Raw genomic sequence first — 23,392 nt, 5'->3', positions numbered from 1 at the left:
TTCCGACGTCCCTGGATAACAATCCCCGTGCTCCCATTCGGCAATCGTGCGAGATCAGCGATGAGGCGCATGCACACATCCACATGGACCCCATCCCGAAGAACGTGCACCCCACCCCGAATACAACCAAGAACGGCGGCAGGCGCGGGCCAAAGCCTCGTCGAACACGTTCAGGACCTAAGCAGTACACCGTCAATGGATCGCCACTGGTCCAATATTGGTATATATTAGTCCCAATAATGGTCAGTATTGGCATCTGATTGGGGCACACAAAGATCCAGGATGTATGCCAACCAATTTGAGTAGCTCACCTATAAAAACGAGTATTGGCATACTACCTTGTTTACTGGCATTCAACGGCACTCAATTATCTTCCACCCAAGCTCACTCACTGGTTGTTATTTGATGGCAATCCCGTCAAGCTCACTGGCCATAAAATATCTTGCATCCATGCTTTTTCACTCTATATTCACAACTGGCATCCAGCCAGATTGAACGGCTACCCAATATTTTCAATTCAATCTTACCCATTGGTTTTGTAATATTGGCATCCAGCCAGAGCAAATTGGCAATCCGGCACATTATAGTGCTAAATGTTTCAATAATCACTACCATGGCTAGTTGCTTTTTTGTGCTATGGCTAATAGGCAACTACAAAGCCATCCCCTACCAATGCAGTGCAGATATTTTTCATGCAGCTTTTAATTTAAATAAAACATGCCGAGAATATCCATGCAAAGAAAATAATACAGCCGAAAGGTTCATTCCATGGTGATTTATTAGGTATGCAAGTGGTACAAGGCATGGAAAAATTTAGGCAGGACTCTTAGACTTCAGTGCTCCTCCTGTTTTTAAGTCCCTTGGCAAGGTGTTCAGGTAACAGGTTGGAGGAAGGCGCTGAGTTCATCACAGATTTTGTGGTCGGTTGTAAGGGCAGCAGCTTCCAGCAGCCTTCAAAGATATGGACTTGAGCAGCTTGCACAACAATGTATTTCCTTTTGCAGATGGCACCTGGAAATGAAAGCAACATTCATAAATCCCATCGACAGAAAAGTTTTGGAAAGTGGAAGTACAGCTAGACCATGAAAAAATGCAAAGCACCACCTGTTGGCCCACAGGCAACTTTCTTGTCTGGTTTGCTCAGGTTGAAATAAGCTGCATGCTCAATGAGGCCAGCCGTATTAACTTGGTTACATTGGTTGCGACATCTTGCAGTGCACGGCTTCCCATGTGGATGTGTCGCTGACGCTAGAAACATAAAACAAAATATTTGCTGTAATCTACTAATTTAACGGTAGTCAGTGCTCGCCCCCTTACACTTGAGGTTTCTTTGTGATCAAACACCTGTAGAAGAAAGGCGTCATAATTGCATGCTTCAAATTAATAGCTTTCCTTTGAATAGTTTTCAATAGGATAGATTGCCGAAAGAACTAAAAAGAAGCTACAAAGGAAAAAAAGACGCAAAAAATGGCAGTCACACTCTACCGCGGCTGCTAAAATTATTGTACACTGCATCATTACTGCAACCAGAATGTTTGAAAAGCTGTCAAGGCTGCAGCCAAAACAACGTATGACACAGGTGCTTTGGGCTTTGTATGATACACTCAAATTGAAAAGTAAAGAAATCTGTAGCTTAGCATCACGTTTGTTGTGGGAACAAGTTTGTACGTGTGGTAAAGTATAACAACTAAGGGTAGCAACTGTAAATAAGAATCCCCTTTTCAGAATTTTTTTTCATAGTTCTTTGCGCTGACAGTAGAAGCTCTTGCAAGTAGAAGTGTCATGTTTCTGGCAAGTCCCTTTTCTCTGCGCGATATAACAAGTGCATTTTTGAACGAAAAGTTTTTATTATTTCTGCAAATAATAAAATTTAGCAGTAAGAATAAGTGCGTGGGCAGGTCTTTCCGGACGCTTTTAGTTTTTTGCAATCGATAGTAAAACTGCACCCGTTGGCTATTTTATGACACTTCTACTACTCAGATTAGCACAGGAGAAATATCATACACGTGAATAAGCTATGCGTCGTTTAGACCATTCCAATAGCGCTTTCATAACGGCAAATTACAATATTAAATATTCGCTCGCAACTAAATATCTTGTCCCAGAAAGCTCAACTTAACTCTGAGTTTTGAATATAGTATGTAAAAGAAACTGATCACTTCAGACACACAACACACACGCAATAAAGTGTACCCTGAAAATCATATAAAACATGTGTCATGTTTTACAGGACCACATTTTTATTTCGCAATAGATTGGCCACCTCTGTGCCGTAAATTTTGTCATTGTAACCAGAGTTTATGCATACACAATAGTGCACTGAAAATACAGTTCAGAACTGACTGGCATGGTGCGGTCGAAATAAATGACTTTCCATTCTCGCAAGCATATCGGTTATTGACATGATCAAGGCTGACAAAATACCGCACCAAATCATGGAAAAAAATTAGGTATCTTACCGTACGGCTAGCGCAGACTTGCAGACCTCAGTTGCAACAATCCAAAATGAATGTTGCCATGCAAAGTACATCCCAGTGATTTGATGCTTTATTACACCTGGTAAGAAAAAGTTGCGATCTTACAAGGAGACAAAGCAAGAAATAATCTCAAGGCTGAGTTATGAACAAACAACTTAAAATGCTGGTGTACTCACAGATATCCTCTTTCAGGCATGGCCATTAAAATGAATCGAAACTTTCACAGGGCTTGGTTTTTCGATTCTGCTGCTCAAAGCTGCAGGAGCTCGAGCAGCTCGAGCGGGTGGGGATTGTGTGGCTGGCCGGACGCCTCTGAATCAGCCGCTTGTGTAGAGTTTCGAGGCATGGCTGGAAGGGGGCAGAAGGATCTTTTCTCTTTTTTTTGCTTGAGTTCTGTCGAAAGAGCAGGCATAAAGCTCGAAAGAGGGTGAGAGAAATGAGAGTTCCCGTAGGACCGCACGAGCCCAGAAAGCTGCCAGCCAGGAAAGTTGGCGGGAAGGAAGGGAAGAGTGCGGGGGGTAGAGCAGGAGGGGGGGGGGGTATTGTGAGCAACGCATGCCTAGCTAGGAGGAAAGAGAGGGCAGTGAAGGTCGCTGCCCTTCCGTGATGACTGCTTCCCGGGAAGAAAAGGCTACAAGACGGGAAGTTAAAAGCGGTTTGGAGAATAGCTTTAATCAAGGCCCTCGGGCAGAGGCAACGAAAGGACGAGAGAATGGAAACCATATGTTCTTAGCACCAAGCTTGCGAGGAGGAATGCCCAAAGTTTTGCTCTTGGCTTCGCTAAAATGAGGAGTGCGTTCGGAGCTTTTTGGTCGCCTCGACTGCTGGCTCGGTAACATTTTCAGTGGCATGATGATTTCGCCACATTTTTTTTTTTGTTAATGCAAAATGCGTTTTACCTTAGTGTTCCAAATAATAATCCCATACGTAAAACAATCTTCAGTTTTCACGGAATCGTTCTCGGCTCAAACAAATGAACCCATTTTTTACTAAATACGGCACACAGGTCGCTGTTCATGACGGAGTGATCTTGAAACGTCAAGAGCAACTGAGCGATGCAACAGCCCGTATACTTGCTGTATTCCTATTAAGGACAAGAAAAGAACATGATCATAACTACGGGTACTTCAAGGTTAAAAATTCCAATGTTATTAATTTTTTTTTCAAATCAGGTCAACATTTAAAGCAAGAAAAAATCTGCATAGAACTAAGCGTGGGCATATAAAGCAGCAAGAAATACAAAACACTTGAGCTAAGATCTGAAGAACTAAATTGGCAGTAAAGAAAAATGAAAAGCAAGGGTCAACATTGAAACTATATCTACAAACTTGGGACAAGATATACATATACCTCAGAAAGCGCGGTATAATCTTTTAGCCCATGGAAGCTGCGCTTGTGAAAGCGGCAGAATATTTCACAAAGGAAGCCTAATTCTCAATCGTGTTAAATTCTTCGAGAGTGGTGTTCTCTAACAATGCCCCAAAACTGATAAAGTAATTCACTTGCATTACTTTTAATATTGCCCACTCAAACCACAGGGAGCAATATATATGAATTGCCATTATCTGCCTGGTTGACACAATGGGATAGAATTTAGTTGTCTAGAGTGAAACGCCTTCAGTCCAGTGATTATATGGTTGGATAATAAGGCAATGCATGCCTAAAGAATAGTTTTTGAACAGTGCTTGCAATGCTCTAGTCAAATGCATCATTGAGCCATATATTGCAGCTTTCGAACAAAAATAACTTCCGTAAAGAACATCGTTATTATGCAATTTCAATTTTGTTTGCAATATACGCTGGCGACACGAGTGTGCATTCATTGCACTGTAGGTAATTGCTTTTTTTTTTCATTTGCCTTGCCCCATGTAGTGCTGTTGATTTTTTTTTTTTTATCTTCCACATGCACACGTTTTGGCAGTGTGCAATTTACGTCGCATTAGAATACGAACCATTCCAGGACAGTTCAGATTCCTTTTCTTGTCAAGTAAATTATTAGACATAGTGTAGAATATATGTTGTTTGTATTTTTTTTAGCTGAAATATTTGCACCGATGGCCAAAGTCGTTCAGTCTTTGTTGCTGAAGCCCACAGCAGAGCGAAAAAGAGTACAGGAATAAGATGCAAATTTGTGCTTAGTAGATATTAGAACTCGAAGGCCTTGAAAGCAGCCCAACATATCTGTCTATAAGAACAGCTAGTACTGAGGCGTGGTATAGTCGGTGCTGATGCTGAATACCCGAAACAGCTAGCGTAATGGTAAATCATGCAGTGCGTGTTTGATTGGCTAGTGCGATCGATCTCTACCCCCCACAGCTATTGCTTGAACATGTTGGGTTTCTTTCCATCCCATAAAAAAAGGCAGAAATAATGATGCTGCGCGTGCGTGTTTCGAATCATGGACTAACATTTACAGGATGTGGATTCACCGGATATATTCGATTGTTTTTGCGTTTACTATCCAAACGTAACCACTAGTGTTCGTTCAAGCGACACACATGTTCTATTGCGTTCTTTGCATTTGAGTACTTTGCGTTTCTTGACTGCGCTGGAGTTCTTTCGCAGACACGCACTTTTGCTTGTCAGAGGTGTGCTTGAGTGTGCGCGTATGCTTGTGCACTCGTATGCGTATATATAGGCACGTGGAACGAAATCCCATGCGCGAGAGTTGTGCACGAGATGTGTTCAGGATCTGTGCATGGATATATGTGCATCGGATCTGTGCACTGATGTGTCAATCGTTTTCAATCATCCTGATTTGACGAGATCAGAAAAACATTCTGTATCCACCGGGAATCGAACTCCTAGCCTAGCTAGTGCTTTAACTAACTGCGCTAAACCCTGGATCACGAAACTAGCACCATATATAGTTCTCCTTATCTACCATGAGAATAGCGACAAGAATGACGCTGCAATTAGTGATAATGACAATGATGACATCAATGGTAATGGCACTGTGTCTAGTTGATAACGATAATATGTGATGCACCGTATGCAGTAGCATATGGTGCATCACCTTTGCGAATTTCTGCAGTGTAGATTCCACATACTGTCTGAATTGTTTCAACACTTGGCTAAAGTTTGTAACACTGTGTTCATTACGTCCACACTAGTGATCGATATCCGGCCCTCTAGTCTGTAGGAATTGTCTCGAAGATATTGTATGCAGAATTTTACATAACAATCAATCGTGCCTAAAATTGTAAATAAAAGAATTCTCTACCAAAATTGTCAAATATAATCGCAGGTCATCCACAGCAATAGCGAATCACGGAAAATGTATTCAGAAAAATATATTTTACATTTTCTGTGATGGGCGCTTCTGTGCATTTTGTGGTCAGCTCAGTCAAACAATTTTAGGACAATTTATACATTAATCCCAATAAACATTATGCTGGCCCAAATTACACATGGCGTATGTATAACTTCTACAGTTGAACGTTGACTGACGTCCGGGCCAGTGAAAAATTTAGTTGGGACGAAATTAGCCCAAAAACAGTCATATTAGGTACAGGCACATTGAAAAATGTGTGTCGGTCAGAGCTGCTTCTGCTGTTTTTTTCAGCACCACAGCAGCTTGAAATATGCAATGATGACCAGCCATCAAAGCTCACTAGACAATATCGACCACTAGAAACCAAGATATTGTAACGTAGTGGTGACAAGGCTGTTGACACCAAAAGAAGACACAGGCTCGATGGTACTGAAATTAACTCTTTATTGGGCTGACTTACGCCCGCAAAAGAACTAAGAAACTCGGCGGTGGCGATAGCAACAAACGTGCTCGTCGATCGTTGAACAAAGAATGCTCGTCGCACTCGTCAATGGTCAATTTAAAGGCTGCTCAGAACAATCTAGATAACGTCGCAAACCGCTACCAGCACAGGCTGGAACACTGTAGAAAGACACACGAGTGGCCGGAATCTTCGAGACAGATCTCGGTGCATCTTGCACTACGAAACTGATAAAGTTATGACTCGCGACATCGAGCATTAACAAACGACAAATACGGAACTGATACGCGATCCAGAATCAGAGTGATAAGCCTTTATGCCGGCGGCTGTTAAAAAACAGTTTTGAAGGTTTTGCGGCAATATATACGATGTTAGGATGCCACCAAAGCTGATGGGACAATATTGACCAATCTATGTTGATTATGTTCAAGCCATCCATATTGGTAGAACATTATTGCCTAACCTACGCCAGTAGGGTGCAATGCTGGCTAGTTATCAGACCATCGAAGACTACTAAATAATATAATGCAATATGTATACATTGTTGGCAGGCCGCCATGACAGGCAGGTCACTATTGACCAATATATGCCAAGATTTATTGCTGACAAGACAACCATAATGGCTGGACAATATTAACCAATTTATGAAATTATATGTGCAATGCTGGCCAGCCATCAAAGTTCATTAGACGATATTGACCACTATAAACCAAGATATATACAATGTTAGGATGCCACCAAAGCTGGTGGGGCAATATTGACCAATGTATGCCAAGATATATTCAATGTTCACAAGACAACCATAATTACCAGACAATATTAGCCAACCTTGCCATATGTGCAATGCTGGCTAGCCATCACAGTTCATCAAACAATATTGACCAATATAAGACGATCTGTATACGTTGTTGGCAGGCCACCACGACCATCAGAACAATATTGACCAATGTATGCCAATATATATTCAAAGTTGACAAGCCAGCCATATTGGCAGAGCATTGTTGCCCAACCTATGCTATGATATATGCAATGCTGGCCAGCCATTAAGGCTCATTAGACAATATCGACCACTAGATATTACAATGTTAGGAAGCTGCCAAAGTTGGTTGGATATTATTGACCACTATATGCCTAGATATATTCAATACTGAGAAGCCGTTGTTGACCGCTGTTAGCCGGTGTAATGCCAATAACGGATATGGGTGAAGTTCACTGGGCCAATAAGGGATGATATAGCGTAGCTGCACATTATTGGTAGCTCACTGGAACCATTAGGCCACTTGTGGACTAGTAATCCCCAATCAATCCCCATTATTGGGCCGATGGCATGTGCTCCCTGAGGACCTGCACGCCCGGTACGTGGACGCAGCCAAATACAAGCGAGAACGATTGGTGGCAGTGGCCGTTGCCGCAGCTGGTGGTGGTGATGAAAAACTATTTGGTGGAGCCGCGAAATACTTGTTACAAGGGCTGGGCAGGCCCCTGATCCCGGGTGTTGGCCAGCAGGCCATGCTTACTGTGACCGCTTCAGCCCCATCAACCAGTCTCCTATGTGAAGCCGTTTCTGATCTGGAGACCGTGATCTCCCAACCCTCGTCCGTAAGGCCCCATTTGGCCGGTGCTTGAAATTGGGCATCTGAGCATGTGTTCGAATGTAGCTCTCGGGGCCCCGCAAAGGAAACATTGGATTTATGACTACCGGCATCAAGGCAACGGCAGCAAGCATGCGGTGCACGGATGCCACAAACGCCAAGGTCGCCATCACTCAGGCGATCTCGGAGGCCAAGTGCCACACTGTGTTTATCGACTCGACGCTATTGGAAAATGCAATGCCACTGGGAGACACTGGGCCAGTGCCATACCCGATCATCGGACCAGTGTGGCACTGGATACTGGGACACTGGGTACTGGCACACTGGGTGACATTGGCGTACTGGGCGACATTGGCACACTGGGCGACACTGTGCTGGCGCAGTGGCACACTGGCAGTAGCTAGCCAGCACGCGATACTAGACCACGCATGATACTAGCATGTAGGTCAGAGTACACCCTGCACCGAAGAAGCAGGTGATGCCCTGTTTGCATTGACTCCAACATAGAGCTTTGCCTGATATAGGCAATTTTATTTTCACACATTTCCTTCTGACAGTCTGCGCGACTGACTTCTTCAAACATATTACCAATGGCATTTCGGTCCCAGATCCTTTTGGCAGTCGACAAATCACTTGGGATTCCTGTGACCACCTTTTGTATTAGATCTAAAAAAAGAGAAGATATGCATAAGTAATGGAAGAAAAGTGGTGTTTAAGGTCATGGTTCAGAATTACACTGTTGATCTACCACTACTAATTTTAACATTCATTTCACAGGGGCACAATAGAAGAAATAAGATTTGTAGCAATTTTTGGAGCAGCAAAATATTAAACTTTGGTATTTGGAGCAGCTCACCGGAGAAAAAAAACCTGCACTTTGCAGAATTAATTTAAATTTTGGAGCCTTTAACCAGGGAAGAAACCTTATCTTCGGGACAAACAAAAAAATATGAATATCGGATGAATGAATGTGATCCAAAGGAAATCTGGCAAGGGCCACCTATCCCAGGCGCTTGGCATATTTTGTTCCGGAATTCGGCGTGACTCTTTCTGTAAGCGTTTTGTACCACAAGGCGTGGTATAAAAAAAACAGTGTTAGCCATACAACCAAGGTTAATTTTTCAAACTTCGCGGCACAAAATAAAGATACAAAAGCTAGAGAATGTGCTCTTTTTTCATCTAGCACGGTTTGACAATCTCATTCAGATTTTGCTTGCAAGACTCTTAGAACAATATTTTACTGTCTGCGAAATCCACAGCTTGTGTCGCATGACGACAGCTCCGGTAGAGCCCAATTCAAAGCCATAACTGCTATCAGCCTGTGCTTAAATGTGAGCGCAGTACCAAAGACAAAAATCTTGATTCAAAGCAAACAAAAAATAGCGACCAAAAGGCAAATGCCAAAAGCAGATAGGGAAGAAAGTTGTAAGCAAAGAAAAGTGATGAGCAAACGTGTCCTCGGTTGGTGATATATATGCTTTGTAGGGGCTAGCGATGATTCTGGTTTTGACTCAATATTTTGATTATGGGGAGGTGGGCAATGACTCAGGATATTAGGCTATATATTTCGTCCACAGAGCAGACTTTACAGTGTTTAGATGTTCCGGCATCCATAAATGCTAATTGAGTCTTGGGCTGCATTGTGCTGCAAGAAAATAACACATGTACCACCTCAAGTTATATTATCAACAACAGAAGCCATAACTGATGCCTCTCCTGCACTATCTGACGAGAAAGTGAGTCTTGAATCTATCGACTAGACCGCATAAAAACAACCTTGCTGCACATGAATGGCCCAACAAAATACAGAAAACTTCCAAAAGCCACATAAAAAAAAACTAGATACACTCATTAAAAGCATGCGGTGCTTAAAACAAAGCATATAAGTATTACTCCAAAATCAGAAATACTACCATGGCCCTTTTCGCAGTGCAACGCAGTAGCAGTGGTGCCTTGTTACAAACAGCCCCTTTGCATTCAAAGGATACTTCCCTGCACGAAACGTGACCCGTGCATTGAAGCATCCTCAAACCGCAACAGTGCACCGTGCATTGAAGCATCCTCAAACCGCAACAGTGCAGCGTACTCAGAGTGGAGGAAGCATGTGAATGCTAGAAAGGAAAATATGAAGCCATCTCAAAATAAAAATAAAAGGCCAGTGACGCGTTGGAGTGTCTGAAACATCGCGACTGGCTATATCACGGTCACAGAAAGTTGTCCCTGAGCATGGCAAACTTTTGTGGCCGTTTGGCGCATTTTGGCGCAGAATTATACTGCTGTATCAAAATGGTGCAACTGGCACAGCTGTTGCACCCCTGATTTCAGCAACAAGCATATCACAAAACTTAGTCATGATTACCGTCACTTTCTTCTCGGGGGTTGCCGGCTTCTTTGGAACACTGCGTGCAGTCCTTCTGCAATGCTGGCCCGTGAGGCTTCTCTCTCAACTCCGCAGGTGTCCAGAAATACCGTTACCATTTCCCGCTCCACTTTTGCCTCATTTTTCTTGCTTGTGATCAATTGAAGTTTTCCCTCATCGAAGTACAGGTCTGACCCTAAGACAACCTGCAAACAAAATCGGCACACAAAATATGCATATAGAGGGTGGAAAAACGAGGCACAGTCATCCATAAGGAACATTTGCGACACTAAGATGCTTGCAAAAAGTACTTCAGTGGCTGTTTATGTGATTTAACGTTACAAAGTGACTCAGGCTATAAGAGACACCACAGTGGAAGGCTCCAGAAATTTATACCACCTAGGGTTCTTTCACATGGAAAGCATCGCACAGCGCAGTGGCGCCTTGCTTTTCACCAACTTCGAAAAGTGCCCACTGCCGCCGGAATTCGATCCTGCATCCTTGGGTTCAGCAGTCGTGCACCCTAACCACCGAGTTACTGCAACAGCGCTACTTGAGCATTCAATCACATTATTCTTCTGAAATGCTTGCGTTAAGCAGTAACCGCATGAGGCTACAATTCGCGGCAACACGCTGTGCGAAAGCATAGCACAGTGAGCTGAGGGCAGCCAACCAATGCTGATCATTGCTGTTACTCAGGTTCTGGGTTTTTAGTAAATTTTGCATGTTGCCCGGAATCAGATCGCAAGACAGCCAATTGCAGAAGGCTTTGGGGTATTCAACTTCCGTTCTGGATTTTTTTGCGAGTGAAGTTTTTCTATAATCCACTTTGGACGAAGGAAGATCCTGCAAACAATCACTTCATTTCGTCCATGCATATATAAGGGCATTGAGTCTGTTGATTGGTAGGGTAATAAAGGAAAACAAAGGTTATAGAGTGGCTTGATATTTTAAACTTTTGAAAAGAGCCGGAGGAAGTCACTGCTTGCAATGCAAGTCTGCATCGATGTGTAAGAGCACACCACGCACTAATGTGGTGTTTCCATTAGAAACCCGATGTGTTACATGAAATTTCATCAGTGTTATATCATACTACATGCTGTTAAGTGCTAGAAATAGAGTATTAGCCTAAACTGTACTTCCCAAGACCAAACCGCGAGGCAGCAGTAACAGAGCAACGCTGAAAATGCGCCGCTCTGTTGCAGTACCGTTGTTTGTGCGGTGTGCACCCGTGATGACAGGCGTTAGCATAGTGATGGCATGACGCATCGCCAAGGATTGTCGCTTCACGTGGTTACGACTTAAATGTTAGCTCCTTTAAATGGCTTAATGTTATTTCATTAACATTCCCCATGCAGCTTGGCATCAATGCAACTAACCCAGCTTTTTAGCTCCTTGCACGCAGTCAGGTGGCCGACAGAGAACTGAGACTAGACTAGACAGTGGATGTTTGCTGGACACACATATGCGTACACATGACAGCTGAGTAAAAATGGCCAAACGTTTTTTCACAACTACAGTCACCAACCAATTATTTGGACCTCACGGGGACCACCGAAAAATTCGAATAAACAGGAGTCCGAAAAAACAAAATCAGAAAAAAAAAGAACTATTTCTATGCACTGGCATGCCCTATGCACTTACTCAGGCCCCACAATTGGATGGAAAAAATCGTGAATACGCTGCTGGACGCTCCTCCATTTGCGAGCAATCAGATCGGCTTGAATCTCGGAAAGGGTCATGCTGTCACTGTAGGCAGCTGCAAGCATCGTCACCGCATTCACAAGGCCCGCGTGCGACGGCAGCGGAACAGGTGGTGCGTCGTCCTCTGACTCAGATTCGTCGTCAGGCGGAACAGCAGACACCTGACGAATTATCTCGTCATCGTCCAGCTCCGCGCATGTGAGTGCTGCACTATCAGCATTTGAAAAGTTCTCAAAGGTGACTGCGTCTGGGATCACCCTGCCGCCACTGCTCAAGTCTTGCAGCACATGTTCACCATCTGAGGGAAGCATGTCGGACGGGAGATCCTGGGCCGTGGCATCCGCTTCACCAACTCCAACAAATCCAGCATGCCGAAAGCAGTTTCGGAGTGTGGCTGCCATCACTGCCTTCCAGGCATCAGCAAGCATGCTGATCGCCGACAGCAGAGTTATAGCATACTGTTTGCCGGCGTCAATGCACAGAACCATGCGGCTCAGCAAGCGTGCTCTGTATAGCACGTTCAAATTTTTAATCACACCCTGGTCCATGGGTTGAACGCTCGTTGTGCTTGGTGGCAGGAATTCCACATGTGCACCCCAATTATCCACAAAGAGTAACACCTTGCAATTATGGGCCTTGAATTTCCGGTCCAGCTTGCGTACATAGGCAGCGAAAAGATGCTGCGTAATCCAAGCCTTCGAGTTGGTTTCATACCACGCGGACAATGTTTTTACCCCCTTGAAGCATCTCGGGCTCTTTGATTTCCCAATCACAAATCGGGAGCTTTTCGTTTCCCGACATGTTGCTGCCAACCATCACTGTGACCCGGTTTGCTATGCCTTCTGCCGTGGCAGGGGTCGCCAGACACGGACAGTGTCTTCTCGAGTAACATCTTATAAAAAAGGCCTGTTTCATCACAATCCGCCTTTTGCGGGAGGATGTGGTGCCATCATGTGGGAGCGGGCGAGAAACACATTGGACGGCAGTGTAGCAGATGGCGCGAAAGCGCACCATACGAAAGGCCACGCCAACGCAGGTAGAAAGTGAAAGCTCCCCCTTTTTGGGCTCAGGGCGGAAAGTAGTGACAGTGATTGAAGTATATCATGTTCACGCAGTATGGAAGATTGTACAGCGCTTTCACAATCCACTCATAACGCACGCACATATTATCTTCGTATTGTAAGAGGGTGTAGTGCGGGCCGTGTTCGACATGACAGAATGAGGCGCTCTCAGCGTGCAGGTTTTCGGCAGACAGGAGAGCGCGGAGGCAGAGCGACAGAGAGAGGGATCTCAAAGGGCAAAGCAGCGAGGGGTTTGTTGATGCAGCACAGCTAGGTGGAATCGTCTCCTGCGACTTCGAGCAGCGCATATGCGCGGGGTGTCTTGAGTTACCGAGCACAATGCGGTCACCGCGGCACCGGCATGGTGCAATGGCCGTCGCTTCCTCTTCGCGTCATCTACAAGCATGGATTTCATCTACAAAGCTCGGCAGAGAGGCACTTATACACACCTCCTGAAAAGGGCATTGTCCTGGCCAGAATGCACACCTGCAGGAAACGCACGGCATTTTTCTGGCAACGGATGATCCAGCGCTGTAGCCGATTTCTGCCCTCAGGAGTCAGAACAGATATGGTCGCAGTGGTAAAAAGGTTCTCAATGCACAGCGAACGGTCATTTTGTTGTGAAAGGATCCATAACCTTTCTGCCTCCGCCGCGATTTCTGCGGAATCAACGACTTGGTGACACATGTGCATCTCCTACATATCGGATGCGCATCTCGGTCAGGAACCAACCCTGTTCACGTCCAGAGTGATCCACTCTGCAAGTGAACGAGCATGAACCCACCAGGAGGCTTATTTGTGTCGGGCGGTTTCCTTGCCGTTGCAAATGGTTGGACGAAGACGACGATTATCAAGCTTCCTAACGAAGTGCATCTGAGTGCGTAAACCAAAAGAACAAAATCCGAATGCTTTGGCGTGCACGAAGGCAAGCCTTTAAAGTAAAAAAAAGATACTGTGCGTCGCGCAAGAGTGTCAAGTGCGTCCTATGCTCCGAGCGGCAAAAACACATATTACAGGTATGTATGCATCTAAAGGAAATATACATGATGAAAAGTACCTACTGGAGTTTGTACCCAGCCTATAACGCACCGTCGAGCGTACACAGTCGGTTGCTATGGTCGGCCATTCACATTTGACGTTTGGTGGCCCTAATTCAAGCTTCACGTCGTTGTTGGTCACAGCTCGCCGAAGGAAACCTGAAAAACCGCGTCTTGCATCTCGGCACGCTTAGAGAGTGGCAACCGTACGCGGCAGGTGTGGTTGGCATCGCTTTGCCAAGCCTGTGATGGTCACCGTGCCGCCCGGTGCCGCCAGCCCCCGTGCACTGCCGGCGCCGAGAAACGCCGTCGACGCCGTCCAATGTGTTTCCATCGGTCGCCGCTACGACTTCGCACATGCGCAGAAAACTCGCACAAAAGGCGGATTGAAGACATCATCATGCGAAAATCGGTCCAGCAGCGACTCCAGTCTATCGGAGTGGTAATTTGTTACCAAGAGTCTGGTCCACGGCACCACTCTCGCCGCACATCTTCTTGAAAGTGAGGTCGTACTTCTTAAAATTACGGAGCTAGCCATCGCTAAACTGAAAGCTTTCGATGTTCATTCGCAGTGTGAGGGCCTCCGCCTTTTGTTTCAGAAGATCGCCCGACACTGGGATCCTCTTTGCAACTGTCGCACACAGCCACATGTGGAGCGCTTCTTCGAGCTTCGGGTGGCTGCCCTCTCTGAAATTTTTTCTTTCCAGCACTGAAGAAGACTTCAATGATTCGTTCAAAACCTTCATTTTGTTTTTCATATAGTCCGACACAGTCTGCTTCGAGATGCCAAACTCCCGGGCAACTTCGCTCTGCAGGCGGCCATTCTGCACTTGATCACGACGATCTTCTTCGCCATTGTCATCATTGCGTATTTGCCGTGCTTCTTAGCTGAATTCCCCGGCGCTGACTGCTCCGATGTTGGTGCCATTCCCGTGTGCTTCGTTGGTCTCACTGCTAGGCGTGCACAATACACCAGCAACACAAGTAGAATGAACACTGCACACTATAACTACACCGCATGCCATCACAAAGAAGAAAGAAGGGACGACTGGGCCAGCGGCTACTGGATTTGACCTGGATTTGGATGGGTGAGACCGAAACTAACCATTGTGCCGGAACACACAAAAACGATGATGATGAGTGGACTCCACCCCTACCGCCACCTTGTGGGGCGGTAAGGAGGCTCATTCCAAAACAGAAATGGCGCTTCACGCTTCAGTCAGCGTCAGTGTGGGTAGCTGCTGTCGATCAAGTTGGCTCGAGTAGGGTTCGAAAAATCAAATGAGAGGTTGCGAAGTGTCCAAAATTTCGGTATTTGTTATGCATTACGGCCTATGGGAAGGGTGACGGTGCCGCGAAGCAGTCCGAATAATCGAGTATGTTCGAATTTTTGGAGTCCGAAAAATCAGTCGGCGCCTGTACTGATTTTTGGCATCGATTACTTATTGGTGCTGTTTTGTTTACAAATTCATGTGGCCTGTGTTCCTGCTAAGGTGTGCACGGGCTGAAATTTTCAGCCTGAGCCCAGCCCGTCATGCTATAATTGCAGTTGAAGCGATGAAAAAGAAGAAAATAATTTCACAATGATAAGTTTATCCAAGCTCTTAAATGAGTTGTCACATTTGAAATTACAAATTTGCTGAATATATGTGGCACAAGACATACGTAGAATTAACTTAGTGCACAAAAAAAAAGTTATCCATTGAATTGAGGCATTTGCGGCACTCCTGGATATTGAACCCGGTGGCACTGAAGTTTCTTTCAGTGCTACAACTTGTGGCTGGAACGACTAACACATTCTTTGATAGGATTTCGGTAAGCAACTTGTTTGCTTCTTGGAAAGTGCGCTAGCTCTAAAGCTAGAAAGGGGGTTGATTTTGTGGCCAAGTGCTCAGTGAGTTCGCCTGGCTCACCATGTGCCTTTCACGCGAACATTTTGCAGCAACAGGAACAAGAGGAAACACTTGCACTGCAAATGCTTTGAGCTATGTGCCGCTTCAAATGAGGCCATGTCGAGGCGGGAGTAAGTCACAAGCGATGTGTGATAGGCGACAGCGTGGAGCGAATTTCAAAACTGATACCTAAACATCAGCGCTGGTGTTACCAAAGCTGAGATGCGAACTCGAAACCAAATAGCCCACAAGCTGCCCTTCTGCTCGGTCATTGATGGCTATCAAAGATTCGTTCGTGGCGAGAAGGTGGGTCAACGCCGAGAAAGAACTCTCAAGGTCTCGCTTGGGAATGGCGCGGGAAAATGCTGTGCATTCTAGACACTTATCGCACTATGGCTGTATTCGCACTTTCGCAGATGTTGCATGTGTTTGTGATCACGGTGTCCGGCCCGGCCCACCCAAGATAAATATACCTGGGCCCGGACCGAGCCCAAGGGCTTCCGAGCAGCCCCAGCCTGTGCCCAGCTCTAGTTCCTGCCTTACCGATAAAGCAGGCTTGGGGGCGCAGGTTATCTGCGAATTTTTTCCAGGGGGAAGGGGGGGGGGAGAGCAGTGGTCATTACAAAACAATGCACAGTCTGCCCATGTAGTCTGCCATTCCCATAGTCATCAACGCTTGTCAAACAGATAAGGAGCCAACAGAAGGCATAAGCAAATCCACATCCATAGCATAGTCTTTATTCTCCATGCCATTGGTCACTTTGTTCCGCCAGCAGTTGTTAGGCCTTTTGTCAGGTGCTGTTTCAACACCCTATCGACCCAGTTCGCACTGATGGCCTTTGTTTTGGAGCCATGAATGCAACTCGGCAGCAGTCTTTCACAGCGAAAAACAAGCGAAAGGTTACAAACCAGTTTTTTTACCCTCACACGCAGGCTGCTAGCGCGCTCCTGCTGTTGACACCAGGCAACATCTGTCAGGCGCGCGTGAACAGGGGACTACAGGACTGTGGGTCATGCGGATGCCTCGCGTTGAGTACGTGTTTGTGAGCGATCGTTCTTCAATGCTGTCGTTTACACGCTGTACCGCTTATGCATGCAGGTGTATGCTGTGCCTCGCTACTCATACTTGTCCCTGTTCCAGAAAGTACAACAGCATTTTAAGCGCACTGTTCTTTTTTTGACGCAATATACAAAGGTAGCCAACCATACAGGTTGCAAACTGTAAATCTCCATTTATGCGCTGTGGCGGCGTTTTTTTCTCGGACTGCCCTTCGCATAATTCCCACATTTCGCTTTTTACTTTTTTGATTCTGCGAATGAGAATGTAGAATTTCGGGCCGGACTCCATGATGTGAGATGTAACTGGATCGGAGAGCTTCGCGCTGAAGGTTGCTTAGGCAAAGCGCATGTTTTCGGCCACCAGTGGTTTGTCTTTGGCTTTCGTTTGCCGTTCCTTAACAGCAGTGTAAGTCCAACTATAACAGACGCATGGGAGAGTTGGTAATCCACGAGTGCAGACCTCGCAAAAAAAGTAACTGTATTTTTTTTTGGTGCTGTATGCAATCCGACTATAAGCAATGCAAGTTGTTATTTCCTTATTACAGATAGAAGTCTGCGTGCAAAACGGTTGAGCGTAATAGCTTTTTGCTGTTAGCATCTGCCCGAGACAACACAATTTCATTACATGCTGTGACCTGGCCCAAATGGCTAAACAGCTCTCTCACACACACTGAAAGCATTGAAATAGAATATACTTGTATTCAGCTGCTACTGTGTTAATATTTGTTCAAAGCTTGAAAGACAAAAACTGCGTTGTGTCCTCCAGCGGTGGCTCTGTGGATAGGGCTCTTCATTGCCGAGCCAGAAGACATGGGTTCGATCACGGAAGCTATGGCCGCTCTTCGATGAAGATACTTGTGTAGTGTGCGATGTCAGCGCGAGTTAAAAAACCCTAGGTATTTGTAAAATTTACGGAGCACTTCACTACGGCGTACCCCATAGCCGTAGCCACTTTTGGACACTAAACTCCATATACCACTGATAACAGAGTTGTCATGCTCCAGCTAGCATTTCTTTGCTGCAGTTTCTTCCTTTGGCATGTACAACAATGTACAAGCATGCACGTGCAAGATTTAAAAAGAATGTATCATGCTTGAAACGCAGGCGTTACGATTTGATAGGCACTAGATTTTCCAGGGCTAAAATGAAACAATCCTAATGTGGCGGTATTCATAAAGCACAACAAAACTTGCCTGCTGTTAGCCTGTCGACTCAGATGCGCACACTGCGATTTGTTGGTGTTAATGGCACACACCACGCAAACGACAACATAGCGCAATTGATGAAGTTCGAAATGACTGGCACGAAGAAGAAGAGCTCACTGAAAGTGAAATTATATGCGAGTCGTACGCAACAATAATGGTTTGGTTTGTGGGGTTTAACGTCCCAAAGCGACTCGGGCTACGAGAGACGCCGTAGTGGAAGACTCCGGAAATTTCGAGCACCTGGGATTCTTAACGGGCACCGACATCACACAGCAGACGGGCGCCTTGCTTTTAGACTCCATCGAAAAGCAGCCGTCGGCGGCCGGGATACGATCCCGCATCCTTGGGAACAGTAGTCAAGCGCCATAACCACTGCGCCACCCCGGCGGGGTGCAAGAGTAATGCTTGCAACTGTTCACAGACATTTTGTCATCAGTAAGGTACCAAAATGGAGCACAGTTGCATACTGAGCATCAAACACAGTTAACGTGGCTGAACAAATCCCACTAATAACTAGTCGATTTTAACTCTACGACAATACAAATAAACTTGCTCCAATACAATCGTGGCATGAAAATATTTTTGGCAATATTGTCTAGCACCCGAATGCTAGCCGAATTTGGCTACTGGACAGGCGCAGTCCCCAAGGAAGTGTCCGCGTGGCAGCGCGCCCATCGGCAAAAAATGGCCGCGCACGAGAGCAGCTATAAATCCGGTCTATAGCCACTGCCAGAGAAATCTGCAACAAAGCTGCAGCACAACAAAATGACGTCGAAGAGTTGTGCATTCGCAAGTGGAGGAAAAAAAAAAATCTTGAAACAATTACTCAAGACAGACAAGCGTTTCGTTGCCTGAAGACTGGATTCCACTGCCCCCCTCCCCCTTTTCTTGAAACACAGCTTGCCAAGTTTATTGAGGAGCAGAGGAGTACTGGCCACGTTTCGACAGAGATTGCTCAAATGGAAGCCCTGAAGCTGGCCCGGGAAATGAACATTCCACACGAGCTTCGTGCAAGCCGTGCATGACTTCAGTGCTTTATGGCACTATACATAGATTTATGATGCGACGGCGAACAATGTGCCAGCAGCTTCCTGAGGCTTACGAGAAAATACTGTTGAGCTTTCAACGATACGTAACTGGACTTCAGAAGCAGCATAGCCATTTGCCATCACAGGTAGGAAATGCAGATCAGACCCCAGTGTACTTTGGGATGCCGATGGACATGACTATGGGAAAAAAGGGATCCAAATCAGTCAGCGTGCTGACCGGTGGAAATGCCAAGTCGCGCTGCACAGTGATGTTATGTGGTTTGGCTGACGGGACGAAACTTTGCCCGTATGTAATGTTCAAGGCAAGATGCTATCTAGGTCACCACTGTCCCCAGGAATCATGCATGCAGAAGAAAATTTCTGGGTGAACAGTGGCCTAGTCGGTGACTGGATCCGAGTAATCTGGGAACAAAGACCAGGTTCCTTGCTGGCACGCTGGCCGATGCTCGTGCTGGATTCCTTCAGAAGCAACTTCACTGATGTGATGAAGTCTCACCTCGCTGAGACCAGCACCGACCTTGTGATACTGGTGGCATGACGTCCATGCTACAGCCACTGAACGTATGCCTGAACAAGCCGTTCAGGGCACACGTGAAGCGGCTATATCCCCAGTGAATGGTCGACAGCCTGTACGCCTTCACACCGACAGGACGCGTGTGAAGGCTCATTGCACTGCCATTGGATCGTGGACGCGTGGAAAGCGATACTGGCTGACTTGGTGTGCAAGAGCTTCAAAAAAAATCTGCCACCAGTAAGTAACAGCTTGGGTGGTTTCGAGGATGACTACATCTTTGAGAGTAGCCATGATGCCTTGGATGGTAGCAGTGAGAGCGGCGACGATTGAGAATCAGATAATCAGCGATGTTGTGGCGATAGTTTGAATAAATGTTCTGAAAACAAAGCGATCACTGAGTGCGCAGCTGCACCTTTCTTGTACCTTTTTTTCACATAAACATGCGTTATACGCGAGAACTTTTTTTCGCGGAGTTCGAAGTTAGGGGTGAGGGTTATATGCAGGGGCAAGTTATACATAAGTAAATACAGCATTTCCAACTACAGTCGAACCCAGTTATATCATACCCGAATATATCGAATTTTGGTTATATCGAACTCACGAAATATCCCCTTGAAAATCCCATGTAAAAGTATAGGAAAGCCGCGTCATATATCGAACTCAATTTCACCGGTCGTTCGATATATCGAACTCCGCACCACGCACTGGAAAGCCCCAAAGACGATCGCATCACCCTTGGCCGTTTGCCGCGTGACGTTTTCAAGCCACGCGCGGAAGGAATGCGAGGGCACAGTTCGGCGACAGCTGGTCTGGGCAGCGCCGCACCCATTTCCCAAAGGCGCGCGCATCTGCTGGTGTCGTTTCCTGCGTGCCAACACATGAAGTTTGCAAGCCATGTGCGTGGGTGTGCCCATTCTTTTGCTGAGCTATCTCTCTCCTTCAGCACGCGCTACGCATGCGCCAAGCCAGCTCAGCCCATTTTCAGAAAGACGTCGGACGCTTTCTCCAGCATGTGTTGCGAACCCTCTGCGTGCAGCGGCGCGGCGGCGGAAGTGGCTATGGCATCTGCGAATTTTAAGAAGCGGCAGCTCTCTCTCTCTCTCTATCTCTTTCTTTTTTTTTTTGCGAGAGTCATTCTTTCTTATCGTTGTGCTGTACGTGCGGCTAGCATAAGATGTGGCGGCTGCGGACGTTAAGAAGCGGCAGGGTTTTTTCTTTTTTTTTTTGCGAGGATGTTTATTTTATTTTTTAATCGTTTATCCTCGCATGTATGAATTAGCGAAAGCACGCGGTCAGCTGCTGCGATCATGACGCCCGCCCCAAGCGCGGCGTGATAAATCGAACCAGGCTTGTTCAATCAAGCCATCACGGCACTCTGCCAAGTTCGCTCCCCGCCACCACAGGAGCGATCAAAAGATAAACGCGCCCTGATGTTATCGCTGCGCAGCTCTTGCCACGCTGCCAATGAGCTGTAGATGAGACTACCGAAACGGACTGACGCGCGCCATCCACATGCAAGCGAAAATGTTCACGATTTCTGCCGCCGCGGCGACACAGAAACCTTGTTTTGAGCTGCCGCGGTGGCTCGAGCGGCGAGAGGGACGCAGTTCCAACAAGTTTGAAAATGTTCGCTCTGTCGCTGCCTGCCGCTCGTCGCTGAGATCGCTCAGTTGCTTGCATGTGAGCGAGCTGGCCTTAACGCATTTTTTTTTTTTTCAAATTCTTGGGTGCAAAAGTGGAGGGTGGGTTCATTATGCGAGTGAGTTGATTACGCAACAAATACGGTATCATTTTTTCGCATCGTAAAAGCCGTCACAAGCCGATTTCTGTATATCAAATTATTGATATATTGAACTATTTCGCGATCCCCTTCGAGTTCGATATATCCGGGTTCGACTGTATACACCACCTCTTGGATTTGACTACTTTATTCACTACATAGTGAAGTGCACCTTTTTTGGGCAAAAATGAACTCAAAATGATACGGTTGTTAGAATACAGTACAGAAATGCAGAGATGCAACAGCTGAAATAGGATTTGTAACAATTTTAAGAGCAGAAAAATCCTAATTTTTGGAGTAGTAATATCCATATTTGCAGCAGCTCAATGGAAAAAAACTGCACTTAGCAGCAGCATGAAGTTTTGGAGCCATTAAGGGGGGACGCGACCTTTGAAAACCGAAAAATCGCGAAACAGTCGATTTTTGGAAGATTATATATTCCGGTAGTATGTCTTATAAACTACCATTTCTGTAATTATCAATACCCAACTCGCCGTAGAAATACTCTAAATTAATTATTTAACAAGCGGCGGCAGCCGCGGAGCAGCGAGCAAGCGCCGAAAATTCCCAAACTTCGCGCACGCGCCATTCCTCTCCTGCCGAACTAAGCGCCGCCATCTTGGTCTTGTTTTGTTTGTGAATTCTTGCGCTTTCTTCTGCCACCCTCGGCGCCGGCGCTCGGCGGCGACGACGGCGGCGCGGTCGAGGCGTGGCTTGCTACCGATTGAGAGTCTCAAGGCGGCTTTCAAGTTTCCCGCGCTCGAATTCAAGGCTGCGATTGGGCAAAACGCGCGCTCCGCAAGAACGCGGGGGATCGGGCGACTACTATTGGCTGCTGCGGCCGCTGACGCGTCAGTCTCCGCCTCCCTGCGTCGTCTGCTACGGCTCTTTGCTTGCTGTCGTTGTAGGCTGCCTTTGTACTTCGTACGTTCTGTTCGCCTTTCGCCATTTTTGCGATCGCCGGATTTACGATCTCTCGTCGTGCCCTCTGAACGGTTTCGTGCAACGTGTTAAACGTTGCGTGGTCGCTCACGATGCCTCGAGGTGCGACACGCATTCAGTGCAGACTTGGCTAGCTTTTTTTTTTTTTTCGTTTCGGCGCTTATGCCACGGAAGATAACCCGGGAAGTCGCTTGTCGCGTTTGGGCCGCTCCTCGTTCCTCCGGCGAGGTGCCGCGATAGATAAACCGGGAAACCGCTTGCTGCGTCTGGCGCCGCTCATCATGCTAGGGCGAAATGCCGCGGGGGAATCGGGAATGCCGATTGTCGCGGCTTGCAGAGCACAGGATCGACGGATCTCAGCATGTGGAAAGTGGTCCGCGGCACCAAGGCGTTCGCTGTAGCCGATCGGCTAGTCGCACAGATGTTCGCTGTAGCCGAGATCGATGGAGCGCCATAGCCCTATGTATATTTTGACGGTCGCACCGGACTTGTTCGTGATAATCGCGAGTGTTCGTCTTAAGTGGGGCCGTTATAAGTGGGCTCGACTGTACCTGAATAAATTTTTGAGGGCAAGGCAAGCCCATGTATTCAAAATATTATGTCTGGAATTTGTCATAATTATTTTGGTTAATCAACATAGGTCTAATTGATAACAAAAATCCAATTCTATGCTATTTTTCAGCAAGAAAATTTAGAAAAAGGGCTTTGTCTTGCCCTGAGGAACCTATCTAAGAATCAGCATGACAAATTGCACAATGCCAGTGCCTTTCACAATTTCTCCAGGCTTGATATAAAGGACCTATTCAAACCAGTTTGATATGCTTCTGTAACTTGAGAACTAGCGTGCACAATCCTATGAAACTTGGTGGTTTTTCAATTGTTAATGTCGCGAGTCTGTCTTGAAAATTTCATCATGATAACTTGAGAAACAATAAAGTTATTGTTCTCTCAACCTTTGACAGCCGTTTTCTCAGAATCAATTTTTTG

The 23,392-nt window shown here is 46.2% G+C and overlaps 2 protein-coding genes and 1 long non-coding RNA gene across 11 annotated transcripts in view; all 3 read right to left on the bottom strand.

The window, feature by feature from the left end:
- LOC146188572 (uncharacterized) overlaps positions 1 to 23,392 on the bottom strand; it is a 74,542-nt gene that overhangs the window by 31,727 nt on the left and 19,423 nt on the right. The gene's annotated exons all lie outside the window — the stretch shown is intronic.
- LOC146188574 (uncharacterized) lies at positions 776 to 3,034 on the bottom strand. The gene is made up of 3 exons (XR_014707556.1): positions 2,460 to 3,034; positions 1,105 to 1,248; positions 776 to 1,011 (listed from the first exon to the last, which is right to left on the bottom strand). It is a non-coding gene; the product is annotated as an uncharacterized LOC146188574 (long non-coding RNA).
- LOC146188573 (uncharacterized) overlaps positions 7,767 to 23,392 on the bottom strand; it is a 34,883-nt gene continuing 19,257 nt past the window's right edge. For 3 of the 9 annotated variants that reach the window (XR_014707550.1, XR_014707551.1, XM_084603852.1), the window contains 2 exons: positions 10,163 to 10,368; positions 7,768 to 8,469 (listed from right to left, as the gene is read on the bottom strand). Coding sequence is in view for 3 of the 9 variants with exons in the window: in XM_084603852.1 (XP_084459978.1) it covers positions 10,165 to 10,368 (204 nt within the window). In the remaining 6 variants the exon portion in view is untranslated. Of the gene's footprint in view, positions 8,470 to 10,162; positions 10,369 to 23,392 lie in introns of all 9 variants that reach the window. The other 6 variants (XR_014707553.1, XM_084603854.1, XR_014707552.1 and 3 more) reach the window with 5 other exon arrangements.

Source organism: Amblyomma maculatum, chromosome 5 (assembly GCF_055883805.1).
Source record: "Amblyomma maculatum isolate TAMU_Amacu chromosome 5, ASM5588380v1, whole genome shotgun sequence".
NCBI classification, from domain to species: domain Eukaryota; kingdom Metazoa; phylum Arthropoda; class Arachnida; order Ixodida; family Ixodidae; genus Amblyomma; species Amblyomma maculatum.
Note: the sequence above shows the minus strand (reverse complement) of the source record. Positions and strands in the feature narration are given on the sequence as shown.